This window comes from Daucus carota, chromosome 7 (genome assembly GCF_001625215.2).
Source record: "Daucus carota subsp. sativus chromosome 7, DH1 v3.0, whole genome shotgun sequence".
In the NCBI taxonomy this organism is placed as follows: Eukaryota; Viridiplantae; Streptophyta; class Magnoliopsida; order Apiales; family Apiaceae; genus Daucus; species Daucus carota.
Window position 1 is genome coordinate 9213285 of NC_030387.2, and position 16418 is coordinate 9229702.

Here is a 16418-nt window from a genome sequence, read left to right on the forward strand (position 1 = left end):
TCTCCGGGATTGGAACCAAACTGTTCATACTGAGCCATCAGTATTTCTTTCTTGTTTTCCCTAACCTCTTCTGAGCCTTCGTTTATGATCTCTAGTGTATCCCAGATTTGCTTTGCATTTGTACAGTTCACAACAGCATTATACATGACAGGGTCTAGAGATTCAACCAAGATTAGTTGAAGAGCATCATCTAAATTCATTTGCTCATTTTCTTCATCAGTATACTCAGAGAGTTCTTTTGGAACAGTTTTATGAGGAATTACCACACCATCTACTTCGTGTGATAATATGACATTCGTCGGAGTAGTAACACCCTTGTTCAATATCCCAATATATTTTCTATTGGCAGTTCGAAGGAATAATAACATGTGTCTCTTCCATAAGCCAAAGTGTTCTTTGCTGAACGGTGGGATTTTAATGCTACTAATCTTTTGTGTACTCATTTTGAAGATTTGAAAGTGTATAGTGTTTTGATGAGATATAGAAATTGAAAGAAAAATAATATTAAATTAAAATTAATTTTTGGAATAAAATTAATTCAAATAAAATATTATTTGGACGTTTCAGAGTGTGTATAGGATCTAACACGGTATATTCGTATTAACCGCTCTGATGCCAATTGTTAGGTCCGGAAGCGATTGTAGAAGGGGGGGTTGAATACAATCGTCACAAAATAATCGCGGAATAAATCTGATTGGAATATAATTTTTTAATCAGATTTTAATTAATTAATATAACAATGTTTGAAGTCGTTATATAATTAAATTGGTTCAGTTTTAATGTCCACTAATGTTCATAGAATAAATTCGACATGGTATATTCTAGATTAGTGATTAAAACAACCGGTAACAAAGCACAGTAAAACTGTGGATGTAACAATAGCAAGTTTTAGCAAAACTTGAAAGCTTTTACAAGTGCTTGTATTTGTCAAAGTGAATGAACACCTTGGAATGAAGAATGGTGGCCATATTTATAGGCAAAACCATTTGAACTACTAAGACAACTAAGGCTTAGACAATTAAAGAAAGACATGACAAAGTATGGCAAGCTAGGACAAACTAGTAGCTTTGCCATGACAAAACAAGTAAGGGTAAGACAAGAGCAAAGAAGGGAAAGACAACAAAAAGCAAGACAAGGCTAGTTGTCACCAATCATGACATCACATAATCAATCAAAAGGACAAGGAATCTTCCTTGATTGGTACCACTTGATTATGGCATGTGAAAGCATGTGGAAAGACATGGTTGTCTTGTACTTGGTGTGTGCTAGCTTGTCTTTGCAAAGAAAAGAGTTGTCTTGACCATGTGCTTTAATAACAAGGTAGGACAAAGCTTTTCAATGTCTTGGAGTGTCTTTAAAGGAGCTAGACAAAGCATTTCTTTGTCTAACTAGATGTAGAAAGCTTTAAAGTGATTTGTTTAGTAAATAATAAATAGAATATAATCCACTTAATTAAATTAGTTGAGTATATTCATTAAATAAATTAATTCAAGAGTGAATCAATTTACTAAATAAAATATACTACTAATATAATTATATTAGAAGTGAATATATATAATCTATTTAATATTTAATCACTTTCCTTCTTTAACAGAGCTTCTGTCTTCTTTGAAACTTTAATATCTTCGTCTTGAATTGTCAATCAATTGAACTACCACCTTTGTTTGACGTAGAATATTTAATCCTTGTAGCTGATACACAAATATACTGTCTGGTTCATCTGTATCTAGCTGAATAAAATATTCCTCGTCATTAAAACAATTAAGCTGTGGCTTGTTCGTCGAGTCTTCGTCTTGTAAGTTCTTCTTCATAAATTGGAATCATCTGAATAAATAAAGTATAGAAACTTCATACCTTCTGAACTCCTGGACGTGCCACAAAAGATTATTTGTGCACTGAGGCTTGAACATATTAATGAACTTCTCTCAGTGGACTGCAGCAGCATCCTGGAATTTTTCTGACATAAAATTCCGATAAATCATTTGACGTTCTTCGTACGGATTCCGGTGACTTGCTATTTACTGAGCTTTCTTATCTGAATTGAGTTGTACCTCTTTAAATACAAATAGGCTAAACATATGCCTTTCATTTTATATGGTTTAATCAATCGGTATGAGTTTCCCTAGGAAAGTCATACCGTGTGCTTGCATATGACATCCTCTGGTATGACTTAAGAAAGTCATACCGTGTCAGTCAGTATGACATTCTTGATATGTGTGTATAACTTGTGTTGTATGACTTAGAATGTCATACCCTTTGGTGCTCTATGACTTATTAAGTCATACCACTTGATTCCTTATGACTTTGGCTAGTTAAGTCATGCCAAATGACCCTTGAAGGCCAAGGAATTAATGTCATACCGTGTATGGCAGAATGACATTCTCAAATAATGTCATTCCTTCCTTCCTTTTGGCATGGCTTTGCTTTGTAATGTCATTCCTAAGCTAGAAAGTCATTCCTTTCAATGTCATACCTAGTTCCAAGTGATTTGCCTATATATATGGCTTCACTTCTTCATTTCTAAGTTGTTCAAGCATTGTAAAAGCTTTCAAGTTGTTTGTAACTTGCAATTGTTATATCCACAGTTTTCTGTGCTTTGATCACTCGGTTGTTTTAATCACTAAACTAGAATACATCCTGTCGAATTTATTCTACGAACTTTAGTGGACATTAAAACGAACCATATTAATTATATAACGACTTAAAACATTGTTATATTAATTAATTAAAATCTGATTAACAAGTTTAATTCAAATCAGATTATTCCACCGCGATTTTTAGTGACGATTGTATTCAACCCCCCCTTCTACAATCGTTTCAGGACCTAACAATTGGCATCAGAGCGGTTGATACCATTTTTCCGTATCAGATCCTATACACACTCTGTAACGTCCAAATATTTTTTATTCGAATTAATTTTATTCCAAAAATTAATTTTAATATAAAATATTTTTTCTTTCAAAAATCCAAATCTCATCCAAACACTATTCACTTCAGATCCTTAAAAATGAGTACACAAAAGATCAGTAGCATCAAAATCTCACTGTTCAGCAAGGAACACTTTAGCCTATGGAAGAGGCACATGTTATTATTCCTCCGCACCGCCAACAGAAAATATATCGGGATATTAAACAAAGGTGTTTCTACTCCGATGAAGCTAATAATAGCACACGAATAGGATGGTGTGTTAATGCCTCATAAAACTGTTCCGAAAGAACTTTCTGAGTACACATATGAAGAGAGTGAACAGATGAACTTAGATGATACTCTTCAACTGATTTTAGTTGAATCCCTAGATCCTGTCATGTACAATGCTGTTGTTAATTGTACGAACGCAAAGCAAATCTGGGATACACTAGAGATTATAAATGAAGGCTTAGATGAAGTCAGAGAAAACAAGAAAGAGATACTGATGGCTCAGTATGAACAGTTTGGTTCCAATCCCGGAGAAGGGATTTCATAAGTGTTTATCAGAGTTAATAATTTGATAAATAATTTAAATTTGAATGGGAAATACTATGACAATAAAGAGGTCAACATGAAGTTTCTCTTAACACTTCCTGAACATTTGGAACACAGAATCACTGCAATCAGGGAAAGCAGATATCTGAATGAGATTTCTCTGGAAAGACTCTACGGAGTTTTGGAAACTTATGAACTTGAGCAAGTTCAAAGTAAGCAGAGATATGGCTGGGGTAAAATACTGAACCATTTGAGAGCTCTAGTTGTTGAGTCACCTGTACCGGAAGAAAAGAAGGATGTTGTTGTTCCCTCTAAGACTACTCAGGAATTTGTTGTACCTGAGATGGGTCAGACTGCTTCTTCCAGTGGTGATGAAGAGTTCTATACAATGGAAGAGCTAGAACAGTTAGAAGATCAATCTCTATCACTGTTTGCCAAGAAATTTGGAAACATGAGATTCAGAAAGAACTCCTCCTACAAGTACAAACCTACTGCCAACAGGTTTCAAAAAGGACGGTATTCATCTTCTACGAGCAAAGGAGGATACAAGACTGGGATGGTGGACAGAAGCAAGTTCAAATGCTTTAACTGTGGTGAACCGGGTTACTTTGCAACTGAATGCAAACAGCCCAAGGTTCAAGGAAAGAGAAAAGATTCCTACGATGAGCTGAAGCAGAAGTATGATGCTTTAGTGAGAAAGCATCAGGGTACGTCTGGAAGTCAAAACTTCAAGAGCAAGTCTTATCTAGCAAACAGGAAAAGCTGGGATGATACAGACAGTGATGAAGAAGAGCAGATTGGGAATGTTGCTCTAATGGCTGATGCTGGATCATCTTCACCTCCTCCTGCTGGAAGCTTTCAGGTAGATCCTACATGCCCTAAACTTTTTATGCAATTAGGACTAGAAAGAGATGATGCTATTAAAAAATTGAAAGCTGCCAATCTTAAAATTGATACGTTAGTCTTAGATATTCATGCTTATAAGATGAATGAGATGAACGTATTGAAACCTAAAATTGAACAACTGACTATGGATTTAGGATTACAAGTTGCTAAAGTCAGAGTTCTAGAAAAAGGTGAGATTGTTTTAAGACTTCAGCTAGACGGAGAAAAAGTTAAGTGTAAAGCCTTTAAGGATGCTTCTATTATAGTCAAAGAACTTAATGATAAACAAGAGACCAAGAGAACTGTTGGAATAGGTTTTGACTATAACAAATCTATAGGTAAGGCTAGTAATATTACTCTCTTTAAGAAGAGTGCTGAGGAGAGAGGGATTACTTTTGTTTTGAAAGATTCCCCTCAACCCCTGTTCAAATCCTCAGAAGCTGAACTTCTGTTAGAAACTCCTGTTGTCATTAAATATGAACTCAAACAGGAAGACCTTAAAATGAAATAGAGTAATGAAAAGAGAGATGAGATCCTGACATCACTGAAACCAATCAAAGTGAAAGACAATGATAGGTTGCCTAAAGCTGGTTTAGGTGTCAACTCTGAGAGAACTAATTTCAACAAGCCTAATAATTTTGTGAATAGTAAGAACAAGAACAATAGATGTCATTCTACTGAGAACTTTAAATCTGTTAACGAGGTTAGAGTAGAATCTATTGATGTTCCTACTACTGTGACTGATATTCCTGTTGTTCCTGTTTTTGATGCATGTCATAAATGTTGTGGTGTTGATAATTGCATGACTTGTGCCTTCAATATGATGTCTGCTTATTTTAGAAATTTGCATGCTAAAAATGAAAACACATCACCTAGGCAACACACAAACAATAAACATGCTAGATCAAAGACTGCTAGTCCTCCTCGTGTTAGGAAGGAGACTTATGTTCCAAAGCCTAAAACCAAGGTTTATAAGGCTGTTGTTAAGGAAGTAAGTTCAGTCAAATCAGAACCAAGTATCAGTCCAAGAGGCTCTATTGTATTACCTGATAGAAATCAATTCTTTAAGTTTGCTGGACCCAATCAAGTGTGGGTCCCAAAGAAGGTTTAATCAAGTTGTCTTTTGCAGGGTGCCAGTGGAATTGTACGAGTTACTTGGGTGCTTGACAGTGGAGCGTCAATGCACATGACTGGCAATAGATCCCTGCTGGAAGACATAAGAGAAGGAGCTAGCCCAACAGTCAGTTTTGCTGATAATAGCAAAGGTGGTACTGTGGGATATGGCAAGTACAAAATTGGAAGGATCATCATAGAAGATATTGCTATAGTTGAAGGACTTCAACATAATCTCCTGAGTGTCAGTCAATTTTGTGACAAGGGATATTATGTTCATTTTGAAAAGGAGATATGTATCATTAAACATATCAAGGATAAGCGTCCTTCACTATGTGGCATAAGGAAAGGCAATATATTCGTAGCTGATTTGTCTTCAGGACCAGGAAACGAAGTTCACTGTTTATACGCCAAAGCGTCTGCTGAAGATAGTTGGTTATGGCATAAGAAGCTCTCACACCTCAACTTCAAAACCATGAACTCTCTAGTCAAGAGAGATCTAGTGAGAGGTTTGCCTTCTCTGGAATTCTCAACTGATGATCTCTATGAAGCTTGTCAGAAAGGAAAAGCAAAGAGAGCATCTCACAAAGGCAAGACCATCAATACCATTACAAGTCCACTTCACTTACTGCATCTGGATTTGTTTGGCCCCGTGAATGTTGCATCAATTGATGGAGGAAGATATGCCTTAGTTATTGTGGATGACTTCTCGAAATTTACTTGGGTTTACTTCCTGGCTTTTAAGGATGAAACCCCGATGACAGTAATTGATCATATTAAGTTAGTTGAATTGGATAAGGGTGTGCCAGTGAAAGCTGTAAGGTCAGATAATGGCACGGAATTCAAGAATCAAACTCTAATCAACTATTACTCTGAAAAGGGGATTAGAAGGCAGTATTCAGCACCAAGGACTCCACAACAGAACGGAGTCGTCGAAAGAAAGAATCGTACACTGATTGAAGCTGCAAGGACTATGATTGCTGAATCAAAGCATCCACTGTACTTTTGGGCTGAAGCTTTGTCTACTGCCTGCTATACCTAGAATAGAACTTTGATCAACAAGGATCATACGAAAACTCCATTTCATCTGTATAACAACAAGAAACCATATGTCAAACATCTTCATGTCTTTGGAGCCAAGTGTTATGTTCTCAAGGATGGAGAAGAGAACTTGAACAAGTTTGAGCCAAAGGCATCTGAAGCAATTTTTGTTGGTTATACAAATAATGTTTATAGAGTTTTTGTAATTGATACTCTGTCAGTGAAAGTTAGTGTCAATGTTACATTTGATGACACTAAACTACCAAGTTTACAATCTGCTAATCCATCTGAATCTCTGCAGTTTGACAACTATCCAGATTCTAATTCAGATGATGATGTAAAACCTGAGGTTGCAATAGGTGATGACAACAATGATAATGATCCAGGCAATGGTGGAGGAAATGGCAATAATGCTGGAGATTCCACTGATGCTAGTGGTGGATCATCAAGTCAACCTGACAACAGCTCAGGGGGAGCTGGTGGATCAACTAGTCATACACAATAGCCTAATGATAATTCTGCTGAATCATCAAGGACACAACTTCCAAGGGAAAGGATTTGGAGCAGAGATCATCCCTTTGATGTGATTATTGGTGATCCTGATGTTGGTGTAAGAACTAGAAGTGTTACGACAAATGAATGTCTATTCTCTGGTTTTCTATCACAATTAGAACCAAAGAAAGTGGATGAAGCACTTGCTGATCCTGATTGGGTTCTTGCCATGCAAGAAGAACTCAATCAATTTGAGAGACAAGAAGTCTGGGCCCTGGTTCCAAGGCCTAGGGGTAAATCTATAATTGGAACTAGATGGGTCTACCGGAACAAGTTAGATGGTGATGGCATTGTTGTGAGAAACAAAGCCAGACTGGTCGCAAAAGGTTATTCTCAGGAAATAGGAATTGATTACGATGAAACCTATGCTCTAGTTGCTCGTCTTGAAGCCATCAGAATATTCCTTGCATTTGCTGCACACTCCAACTTCAAAGTTTATCAGATGGATGTGAAAAGTGCATTTCTGAATGGAAAGCTAGAAGAATAAGTATATCTGGAACAGCCCCCTGGCTTTGAAAATCCATAGTTTGCTGATTTTGTATACTTCCTATTCAAAGCTGTCTATGGACTCAAGCAGTCACCAAGGACATGGTATGACACTCTCTCTGAGTTTTTAATTGAAAACAATTTCACTAGAGGTGTCATAGACAAAACTCTCTTTTATAAATTGCATGATAATAATACGATATTTGTTCAAATATATGTTGATGATATTATATTTGGTTCTACTAACGATAACTTGTGCAAGAGGTTTGCTAAGTTAATGCAGAGCAATTATGAGATGAGTATGATGGGTGAGCTATTCTACTTTCTTGGTCTTCAAGTAAGCCAAAAGGAAGATGGAATCTTTATTTGCCAGTCAAAGTATGTCAGAGATCTTCTAAGGAAGTACAATCTAGAAGACTGTTCACCGGCAAAGACACCCATGGCCACTGCCACTAAGCTTGACCAGGATAAATCTGGTAAGAAAGTTGATATCTCAAGCTATCGAGGTATGATTGGCTCATTACTCTATCTCACTGCTAGTAGACTAGATATTATGTTTGCAACATGTTTGTGTGCTAGGTTTCAGGCTGATCCTAAAGAATCACATCTTATAGCCGTCAAAAGAATCTTTAGATATCTTAAGGGTACACCTGGTTTAGGTATTTGGTACCCTAAGAATACTGGTTTTGACTTAACCGGCTATACAGATTCTGATTATGCAGGTTGCAGGATTGATAGAAAGAGTACGTCTGGAAGCTGTCAATTTCTAGGACGTCGGTTGGTTTCCTGGTACAGCAAACAACAACACTCAGTGTCCACTTCTACTTCTGAAGTTGAGTACATAGCTGCTGACAATTGCTGTGCTCAGATTCTCTGGATCAGAAACCAATTAAATGATTATGGTATTTCTGTCGACAAAATTCCAATATTTTGTGACAACACCAGTGCCATAGCCATTTCAAACAATCCAGTGCAACACTCCAGAACCAAGCACATAGATATCAGGTATCATTTTATTCGAGAACATGTCATGAATGGTACTGTGGTGTTACATTTCGTACCCACGGCTGATCAGATTGCAGACATCTTCACTAAACCACTTGATGATGAACTAGGGATGTTAAATATGCCATGATTCTCTTTGTATATATTTTATATGTATTTTATATATTACTATATATTTTTGTGAATTTTCTGTGTAATTATATCTATTTTATTAGATTTTATATAATTGTTTGTAAATTATCTGATAATTTTCTGTGTAATTATGCATGTTCTTATATGTCTCTATAATTTTCTAAGTGTTGCATACTCCCCTGTAATATTCTCTGTGCATTTAGATAATTATATGTATTTATTTTGTATTTTTCAAAATTAATTAAGCACAAATATTTGATTTTAAGTTAATTTATTTTAATGAATTAAAGTTAAAGTCATAAGTATTTATATTTAATTAAAGTTGAATTTTACAAAATATATGTGTAATATAGTATATATTATGCGTATTAGATTTTTGATTTTATGTGCAAAAGGTTTTACTTTTAAAATTATCAAAAATCATAATATTCACTTGTTTTTCTTTTAAAATTCTGATTTTTCAGTCGGTATGAAATTTTTATAAAATGTCATACCGCTTTTAGCGTGTCTGGTAAGCCTCTACTACGCGGCATGACTTTTCTTTGAAAAGTCATACCGTGTTATGCATGCCCCCTTATTTCCTTCTGTATGACATTCTCTAGGAAAGTCATACCGAACGCTCAAATATGTCATATTCAAGAGCACGGTATGACATTTCCTAGAAATGTCATACTGACACCATAAGTCCGTATGACTTATCTGTTTTATCCCATACCTCCTCACTTCATCACTTTCACGCATACATACATACCTCCATTGCTGTAGCTTCATGTTTTCAAGTTTTTTGGATCAAAAACTTGATGGTTACTTTTAATCAAGCCTAAAACGCTTGCTTGTTACTGATTTTAATCACGATTTTAGTCGAATTGCTGCCGAAATTTTTGAATTTTCGAAACCCAGTTCACTGAGTTCGACTGAGTCAGGGCGATTTAGACCGAGTTTGCACGAGTTATTACCGGTTCTGTGACTCTCTTACCGTGGATTATCAATTTTGATCAGTTTTTGGTGGATTGGATCAAAAGCTTTTGAAACCCTCTTTCTTGGCATTTCGAATTTTAGGGTTTCAAGAGTGTTTTTGGGGATTTTTGATTAGTTGAAGCTTAACACCGTGTTTGGGACCTTGTTTCTGCCATTTTAAGAATTAATTAAGTTTTAATTCGATTTTACACATATAAATCGAATTATTAATTAATTAATTAATTGATATTTAATTATTAATTGAAATTTGTGAGAAATTTGAGAATTATTTTTTTATTTGAAAAATTCTCACTTAATTTAATTTTTAATTTTAAAAATGGCCGGTCGTTTCGTAATTGAGGAGACGAATTTGAATGGTTTCTTTGACCCCGAGGCCAGTTTGGCTCATTTTAGACCATGGGTCCACTTTCTGAATAGTTAGTCGCTCGTCAGCACTGCTATTACAGCTTCTGCAGAACTCCAGATTCAACCTATACAGGATTTCTACTCGTCAGCATTGAATACTACATTGTTTGATAATCATCGTATGTCTGGAGAAGTACATGGTGGACGTACTATTCATATCAACACTGATGATGTGAATAGAATACTTGGGTTTCCGAGGAAGAATTTTGCTGAACTACCCACCGAAGATGAACTCTCCCAATTCTTTCAGACAATCTTGTATCAGGGAGAAATCAATTTGCCACGGATGTTGAAAGGCAATCTAAAGCCTGAGTGGGATCTTTTCTTCGACACTTTGGCTAAAGTGTTTGCTCCTACCACTCGCAAGAACTTTAATGTTATATCTTCCTTGCTTCAGAAGTTGAGTTCTGTATTGCTCATAATCGACCAATCAACTTTGGTAAACTCGTACTTCAAGCCATACTTACAAAGTTGGGACCACTCAGAAGCAGATCAGTAGAGCAAAATGCAAAGGTTGCATGCTTTTATCCACGCTTTATCATGTTATTTATGAATGATAAAATGACTAATGCTGAGAAGGAACACTACATCAACTCTCCCGTGGCACCAGTTCCTCGTGCCTGCACTAAGTTGATGACTCAGCTCGATAACAAGAATAAATTTGCAGCTGTTCCTCTTATCACCACTCCTCACATGCTTCAAATGTTCAATGCTCCCCTGCAGCCTTATCAACTTCAAGTGGTTCCTCCTCCTCAACAACAGCAACAGCAGCCGCAACAACCTCAACCCCTCCAGATTCAACAACCACAGCAACAACTACAACAACACCACCAACAACAATCACCCCAACAATCCCAAGAAGCACAGTCATCACACCATTCATCCAACCAATCATCATATCACTCCCCTACTCACCAACAACAACATATCCCTTCATTTGAAGATCAACCACAAGAATACATATTCTTCGAGAATCAACCATCTTCATCTGAACCACTACCACACCAAACACACTCCCAAATCATACCACAAACACAATCTACCTCACAACCTCTCCACTCTGACTCTCCTATCAACCAGGAGCTGCAGTCCTTTCGTCAGGACATACAAGTAGCTCAGGTACTTTCTAACTTCTCATCTAATTTTAATGTTGATACGTCGGATTATGTTTGTGACCTTGATTTTGTTTACCAGATTGCTAGCAATGAACCTGACAACACACAGGTTCATAACCTAGCTGATGATTCACTTCAACCAACTCACGTTTCTCCAAACACATCAACCAACACTTCAATGCAACCTGTTCGTAAAGTTGCAAGGAAACGGAGTACGAGTAGTTTTCTGAGTCAACCCGCAGCTCTGTCTCCCTCAAAGAAACAAAGGGTGGAAGTCGTGGAGACAACTGCAGCCTCATCTTTGCCTTCCCAACAAGGCTCAGATTTTGAAATGGCAATTAAACAGTCTCTGGACCCATTCTCTCTACAGGATGAGGCCATTGAAATTGACCGTCCGGCCGCGGTAACTTGTACAGAGTCAAGCACTGCGCTAGCACTCACGCTAGTGCCAGCCCAAACAGATTCACAAGTTACTATGTTTACTGAGTGCACAGATTTTCAAAATCAATGTCTTATATATGAAAACTTTTCTGATCACCCTTTCTTTTCTGATCAGGCGGAACTTGGCAGCGTGCAAGTTAATCTGCCTTCACAGGCTTCCGGAGGACAATTTGTTCCTCCACGACCTTTGAACCCATCTCAGCGGACATTGGTAGTCTATACAGGTACAGCAGGAAGAGTGAATGAACAGAGTGATGTAAGGCAAACACCGAGCGATACACATGCACGTGAGGCTAGTGAAACAGCTTTGAGTGTACGTGAGGTGAGTGCACACACTGACCCTGCTCTGTTTGAGGAATAAATGGCTAAGCTAAGAGCTGAGCTTGCAAGAATGATTGCTGAAAATGAGAAGCTGAAGGGTGCACAGTTGGTGACCCTGGAACAGAAAGCTGAGGAGAGGCCATCCAGTTCTTACAGGGATGAGCTTAAAGAGGAAATTCATGAGTTGGCTGTTGAAATGAGATCTAATCATGAACTTTATATGGCTAAGTTTGATACCATCGACAGCAAACTAGATCAACTCCTCAGGAATTCAAAGTCTGATGATCAACCCTCCAGAGAGGATCCCTCAACTAAGGGGGAGAATAGAGGAGACAAAGAAAACAGGGTCGACAAAGGAAACAACTCAAATCAATCCAACAAGGGAAATATCATTTCTGGGTCTGCCCCTGACAAGGAATATCAAAAGTCTAAAGGCAAAGAATCGTTATATCAGTCCGACAATGTTTTCAACTCTAATAGTTATGATGACTATCCAAATGATATGGATGATGATGACGTCTTCGATGCTACTTACCGTCAAGCAGAAGAAGAAGGTAAATTTGATGAGAGTTATGTGTTTCAGGAAGAACCTGTTGATCTAGAGCATGAGGAGGATGTCCGGAAGTTCAAAGCTGAAATTGAAGCTAGGAAGCGTAGGCTTCGTGATTATCAAAAACTTCTAGAGGACAAGTTGATCACAGAAGAGCAAATCAAGATTGAGAAACAGAGAATCTATGATGCTGCGTGCAAGCAGAAGAATCTTTATATTAAGAGAAAGGAAGGAAAAAGCTGGGACATTGCAAGAAGAATATTCAATGGACCTCAAAGGGAATCTTTCGATGACAGGAAGTTCTTATCTCTGATCTATGATCTCCGCGAAGTAAACCCTGACGAGGATGTCTTTATGCATGCCTTTGCTTTAGAATTGTCTTATGTAACTGTGGTAGTTAAGGGATTGCTAGAAGAATGGGAGCTAATTGTCTATACACAGAGGAATGGTTCTTTCAGACTATCTGTTGAATTTCTGAAATCATTCTCTGTATCTGAGCTCTGGGTACTTCGCAACAAAGTTAAGCGTTGCTCCAACCTGAACGAACTCCTTCGAGACAAACTGTTGGATTGTGCTGTATTCAACAGTCCTCAGGTTGTTAAGATTCCTTACTGTGTCAAGTTCGTTCACAAGGAAGTCTTCTGCACTGTCTATCTCAACGAAGAAGCCTTGCCCAAGTATCCTGCCAAGAGACTGGCTCTAGCATCCACTTTACTCAGAACCAAGGGCTTCGCTTCTAAAGCCAAGTCTGATGCTGATGATGTAATCTTATCATACTGCACCCGAAGAAATATTTCTCAATACTTTCGAAGGATGAAGGGTGTCACTAAATCTCAGCCATCAGACTTCCGCGAAGACCCTGTGGAAATGGAAGTACTACATCAACTGGCTCTGGCAAGGGAACGAAAGAAGCGTGGTGAATCCACTACATCTGAAGTGCCAACCAGGGAAGAACCGTCAACTCCTATCCTTCACAATTCTGATATCGAAGAAGGAGAATTTGATCTTTAGATTCATTAGGAATTTGTAATATATGTTCAATAAGAACATCCTTTTGTAATCTAATGTAATCTTATTGATTTTAGGTCAATGTTTAATTAAATACCAGAAACTTTTTGCTATTTACAATTCATATATGTTTAATCCTTTGTCTTATCAGTTAGTTGAGTTATCCTCTCGCTAATTTGCATGTTATGTTAACAAACAAATAGGGAGAGATTGAAAGGCATATGTTTAGCCTATTTGTAATTAAACATAGCACGAGGTAGTAATTTTTTCTCAAACTACTAATTTCCAAACACGGCCTATCACTTTCTCCTAAACAATCACTCTCCTAAACAAACGGGCACATTGTTCTCGGAAGATGATCTGGAATATGTGGGACACTAACACCACTTAGAAAGAAATTGTTAGTTTGCGATGATGCATTATGAAGCCACTAAGTGGGCGTATGAGCCTCCGTGCAGCTGCGTGCTAAGGCAACAGTGAATAGCCTCATGATTACAAGTCCATTAAAAGGGAATATTTTTCATCTGAATTCCAACTCTTGGGACCTGTCTTGTTACTTTTGCCCAAACAATGCAGCACTCCCTCCGTCCCGGTAGATTGTATACATTTGGTTTGGACACGGGGAGACCAAGAAAAAGTGTAAAAAATGAATAAAGTGAGATGAAAAGTGAGTAAAGTGGTGGGACCCATTTATATTTAATGATAGATTTGAGATAGTGGAGGAAAATAGTGGGTGTAATAGTGTTTATATTATTATAGAATGGAGATAGTGGAAGAAAGAAGTGGGTGTAATAGTGTTTTATATTATTAAAAATTACTATATTTGGAATGTATAGAAATGATGGGACGTTCAAAAAAGGAAACTGTATAGAATTAATTGGCGCGGAGGGAGTACCAATTAACTGTACATAGACTCATAGAGTATAGTATAAGCATGTAGGAGTACTACATGACCTTAAAATGATTGTCTTGATTATACTCACTCACAACTCCTCCACTCACCTAGATTTGACATCTTTGAATTCTTATCATGGGCTCTGTCTCTGATAAGCATTTTAATACTCTTATGTTGTGTTTGGTTGGGGTGAATGGAATGGAATGAGTATAAATAAAAGAAATAATAGAGTGTAGGAGGGAGGATATTGAAAAAAAATGAGTGAGTGCAAATTTTGTATGATAACATTTATGTAGAAAATATGTATGATAAAGAATGAAGCATTCCTTTACAAAATGAAGGGTTTGAACTCTAGTTAAGGGTGATAGGAATGGAATGGTGGATGGAATGAAATTATTATACATCCAACTAAATTATAGTTCAAATCTCATTCCATTCCCTCTATTTTCATTCACCCCAACTAAACACAACATTACTCCCTCTGTCCCTCTCGTTTCTTTACAGTTACTATTTTGGGATGTCCTTCTCATTTCTTTACGTTACTATAAATAGTAAGTTTTTCTCATCATTACACCCACTATCTTCCCCCACTATCTCATATTTAACAATAAAAACTACTATTACACCCACTATTTTCCTCCACTATCTCAAATCTATTATTAAATATTGATAGGTCCCACCACTTTACCCACTTTTCATCTAACTTTACTCATTTTTTATACATTGTCTTGGTCTCCGTGTCCCCCTCCAATATAAACAATTGAGGGGGACGGAGGGAGTATAAAATATAAAAATGGATGGGACGAAAGGAGTATATTTAATGTGCCAGAAGCTAGGTACTGGTTTATCAATACAGGATGAACACGTAAATGTTTATTTGAAACAGACCAGTCTGGACAATCTTTGAAAATAAATAATCTAAAATCTGTAGTAGTTTCTTTACAAATGATAATGACATATTATTGATTCTACACTGCATTGCTCTGCACACCGAATCTAAAGTCTCATTCAAATTCAAAAAAGAACCACGTCAAATCTTCGACTCATAAGCCACTTATAAGACAAGTCAAACAGGTTACAGGTACTAGAATTATCCAAAACAAAGTTCCTGAGTACTTAAATTCATACAATAAAATTGCCATGTACAAACTGATTCTCTAGTCACTACAAACAACAAGTTATAAATTAAAGGGCATTAAAGAAATTCAAGAAAACTTGCTTCTCTGATGATCAACAGAGCTCATAAACAAGCTTTCTAGCTCAGGAGGACTAAAAAATTCTCTACCGATACTTTTGCCACAAAATTTATCAATTCTTGAACATGATTTCCTCTTTCTCGGAGCCCCTGGACACTGGGAAAGCCTACTACTGGGGATTCTTGATTCATCAGACGATGGTGTAGTGCACTTTTCTTCATCAAACGCAGCCTGGTCATGCGCATCACCACATTCTTTCTTGTGCTCATCTTTTTTTGTGTGTATAGGTTTCAGAGGACTTGTCAGAGCTGTAAGCAGCCATTTCTTTCCTTCTGCTTCAACTTCTCCTTCCATTTTTACTGATTTTTTGGAATAGCCCATCTGAATTTTTCAGCTTCAAATCGAGAAATGAAAAATAAAAATTTGATCTTTAAATAAAATAAAAGAAGTTTGTTTTCTGGGCAAGGATAACTGGATAAAGATGGGTTGAAAAGAAATGAGCAAAGCAGATAGTGAGATGTGGTATAAATAGAAAGAGGGTATTGGATGAAGTTGCCCGGAAAAGTAGCTGACCGAGGGCAGAGCAATTAATATTAGTTTATTAAATTTGACATTATTGACTTCAGTTTTGGCGCCATCAGGCTCCTTTATTAGCCGTCATTTCAAAATCTTTTCGCCTTTTTTCCCAGTTCATTTTATTAGCAGCCGATAAAATTTCTACTACTATATTTTTTTTTATAAAAACATGATACTCTCTCCGTCCCACCCATTTCTTATCAATAGATTGGGCACGGAGGTTAAGGAATATGAATAAAGTAGTTGAAAAGAGGAAG

At 37.0% G+C, this 16418-nt stretch overlaps 2 protein-coding genes across 2 annotated transcripts; one reads left to right on the forward strand and one right to left on the reverse strand.

Moving 5' to 3' along the window:
* The first annotated feature begins 10620 nt into the window (after positions 1-10620).
* LOC135147880 (uncharacterized) lies at positions 10621-11976 on the forward strand. Its single transcript, XM_064081917.1, has 2 exons — positions 10621-11508; positions 11770-11976. Exons 1-2 carry the CDS (start codon positions 10621-10623, stop codon positions 11974-11976), a joined length of 1095 nt encoding a protein of 364 aa, XP_063937987.1.
* A 3618-nt stretch (positions 11977-15594) lies between these two features.
* LOC108195444 (cyclin-dependent protein kinase inhibitor SMR6) lies at positions 15595-15939 on the reverse strand. Its single transcript, XM_017362408.2, has one exon. It carries the CDS (start codon positions 15937-15939, stop codon positions 15595-15597), a length of 345 nt encoding a protein of 114 aa, XP_017217897.2.
* Between the last annotated feature and the right edge of the window lie 479 nt (positions 15940-16418).

Coding starts and splice junctions, on each gene's coding strand:
- LOC135147880 (XM_064081917.1), top strand. CDS start 10,621: ATGACTAATGCTGAGAAGGAACACTACATCAACTCTCCCGTGGCACCA. Junction 11,509..11,769: donor AAGGCTCAGATTTTGAAATG/GCAATTAAACAG, acceptor CTGCCTTCACAG/GCTTCCGGAGGACAATTTGT.
- LOC108195444 (XM_017362408.2), bottom strand. CDS start 15,939: ATGGAAGGAGAAGTTGAAGCAGAAGGAAAGAAATGGCTGCTTACAGCT.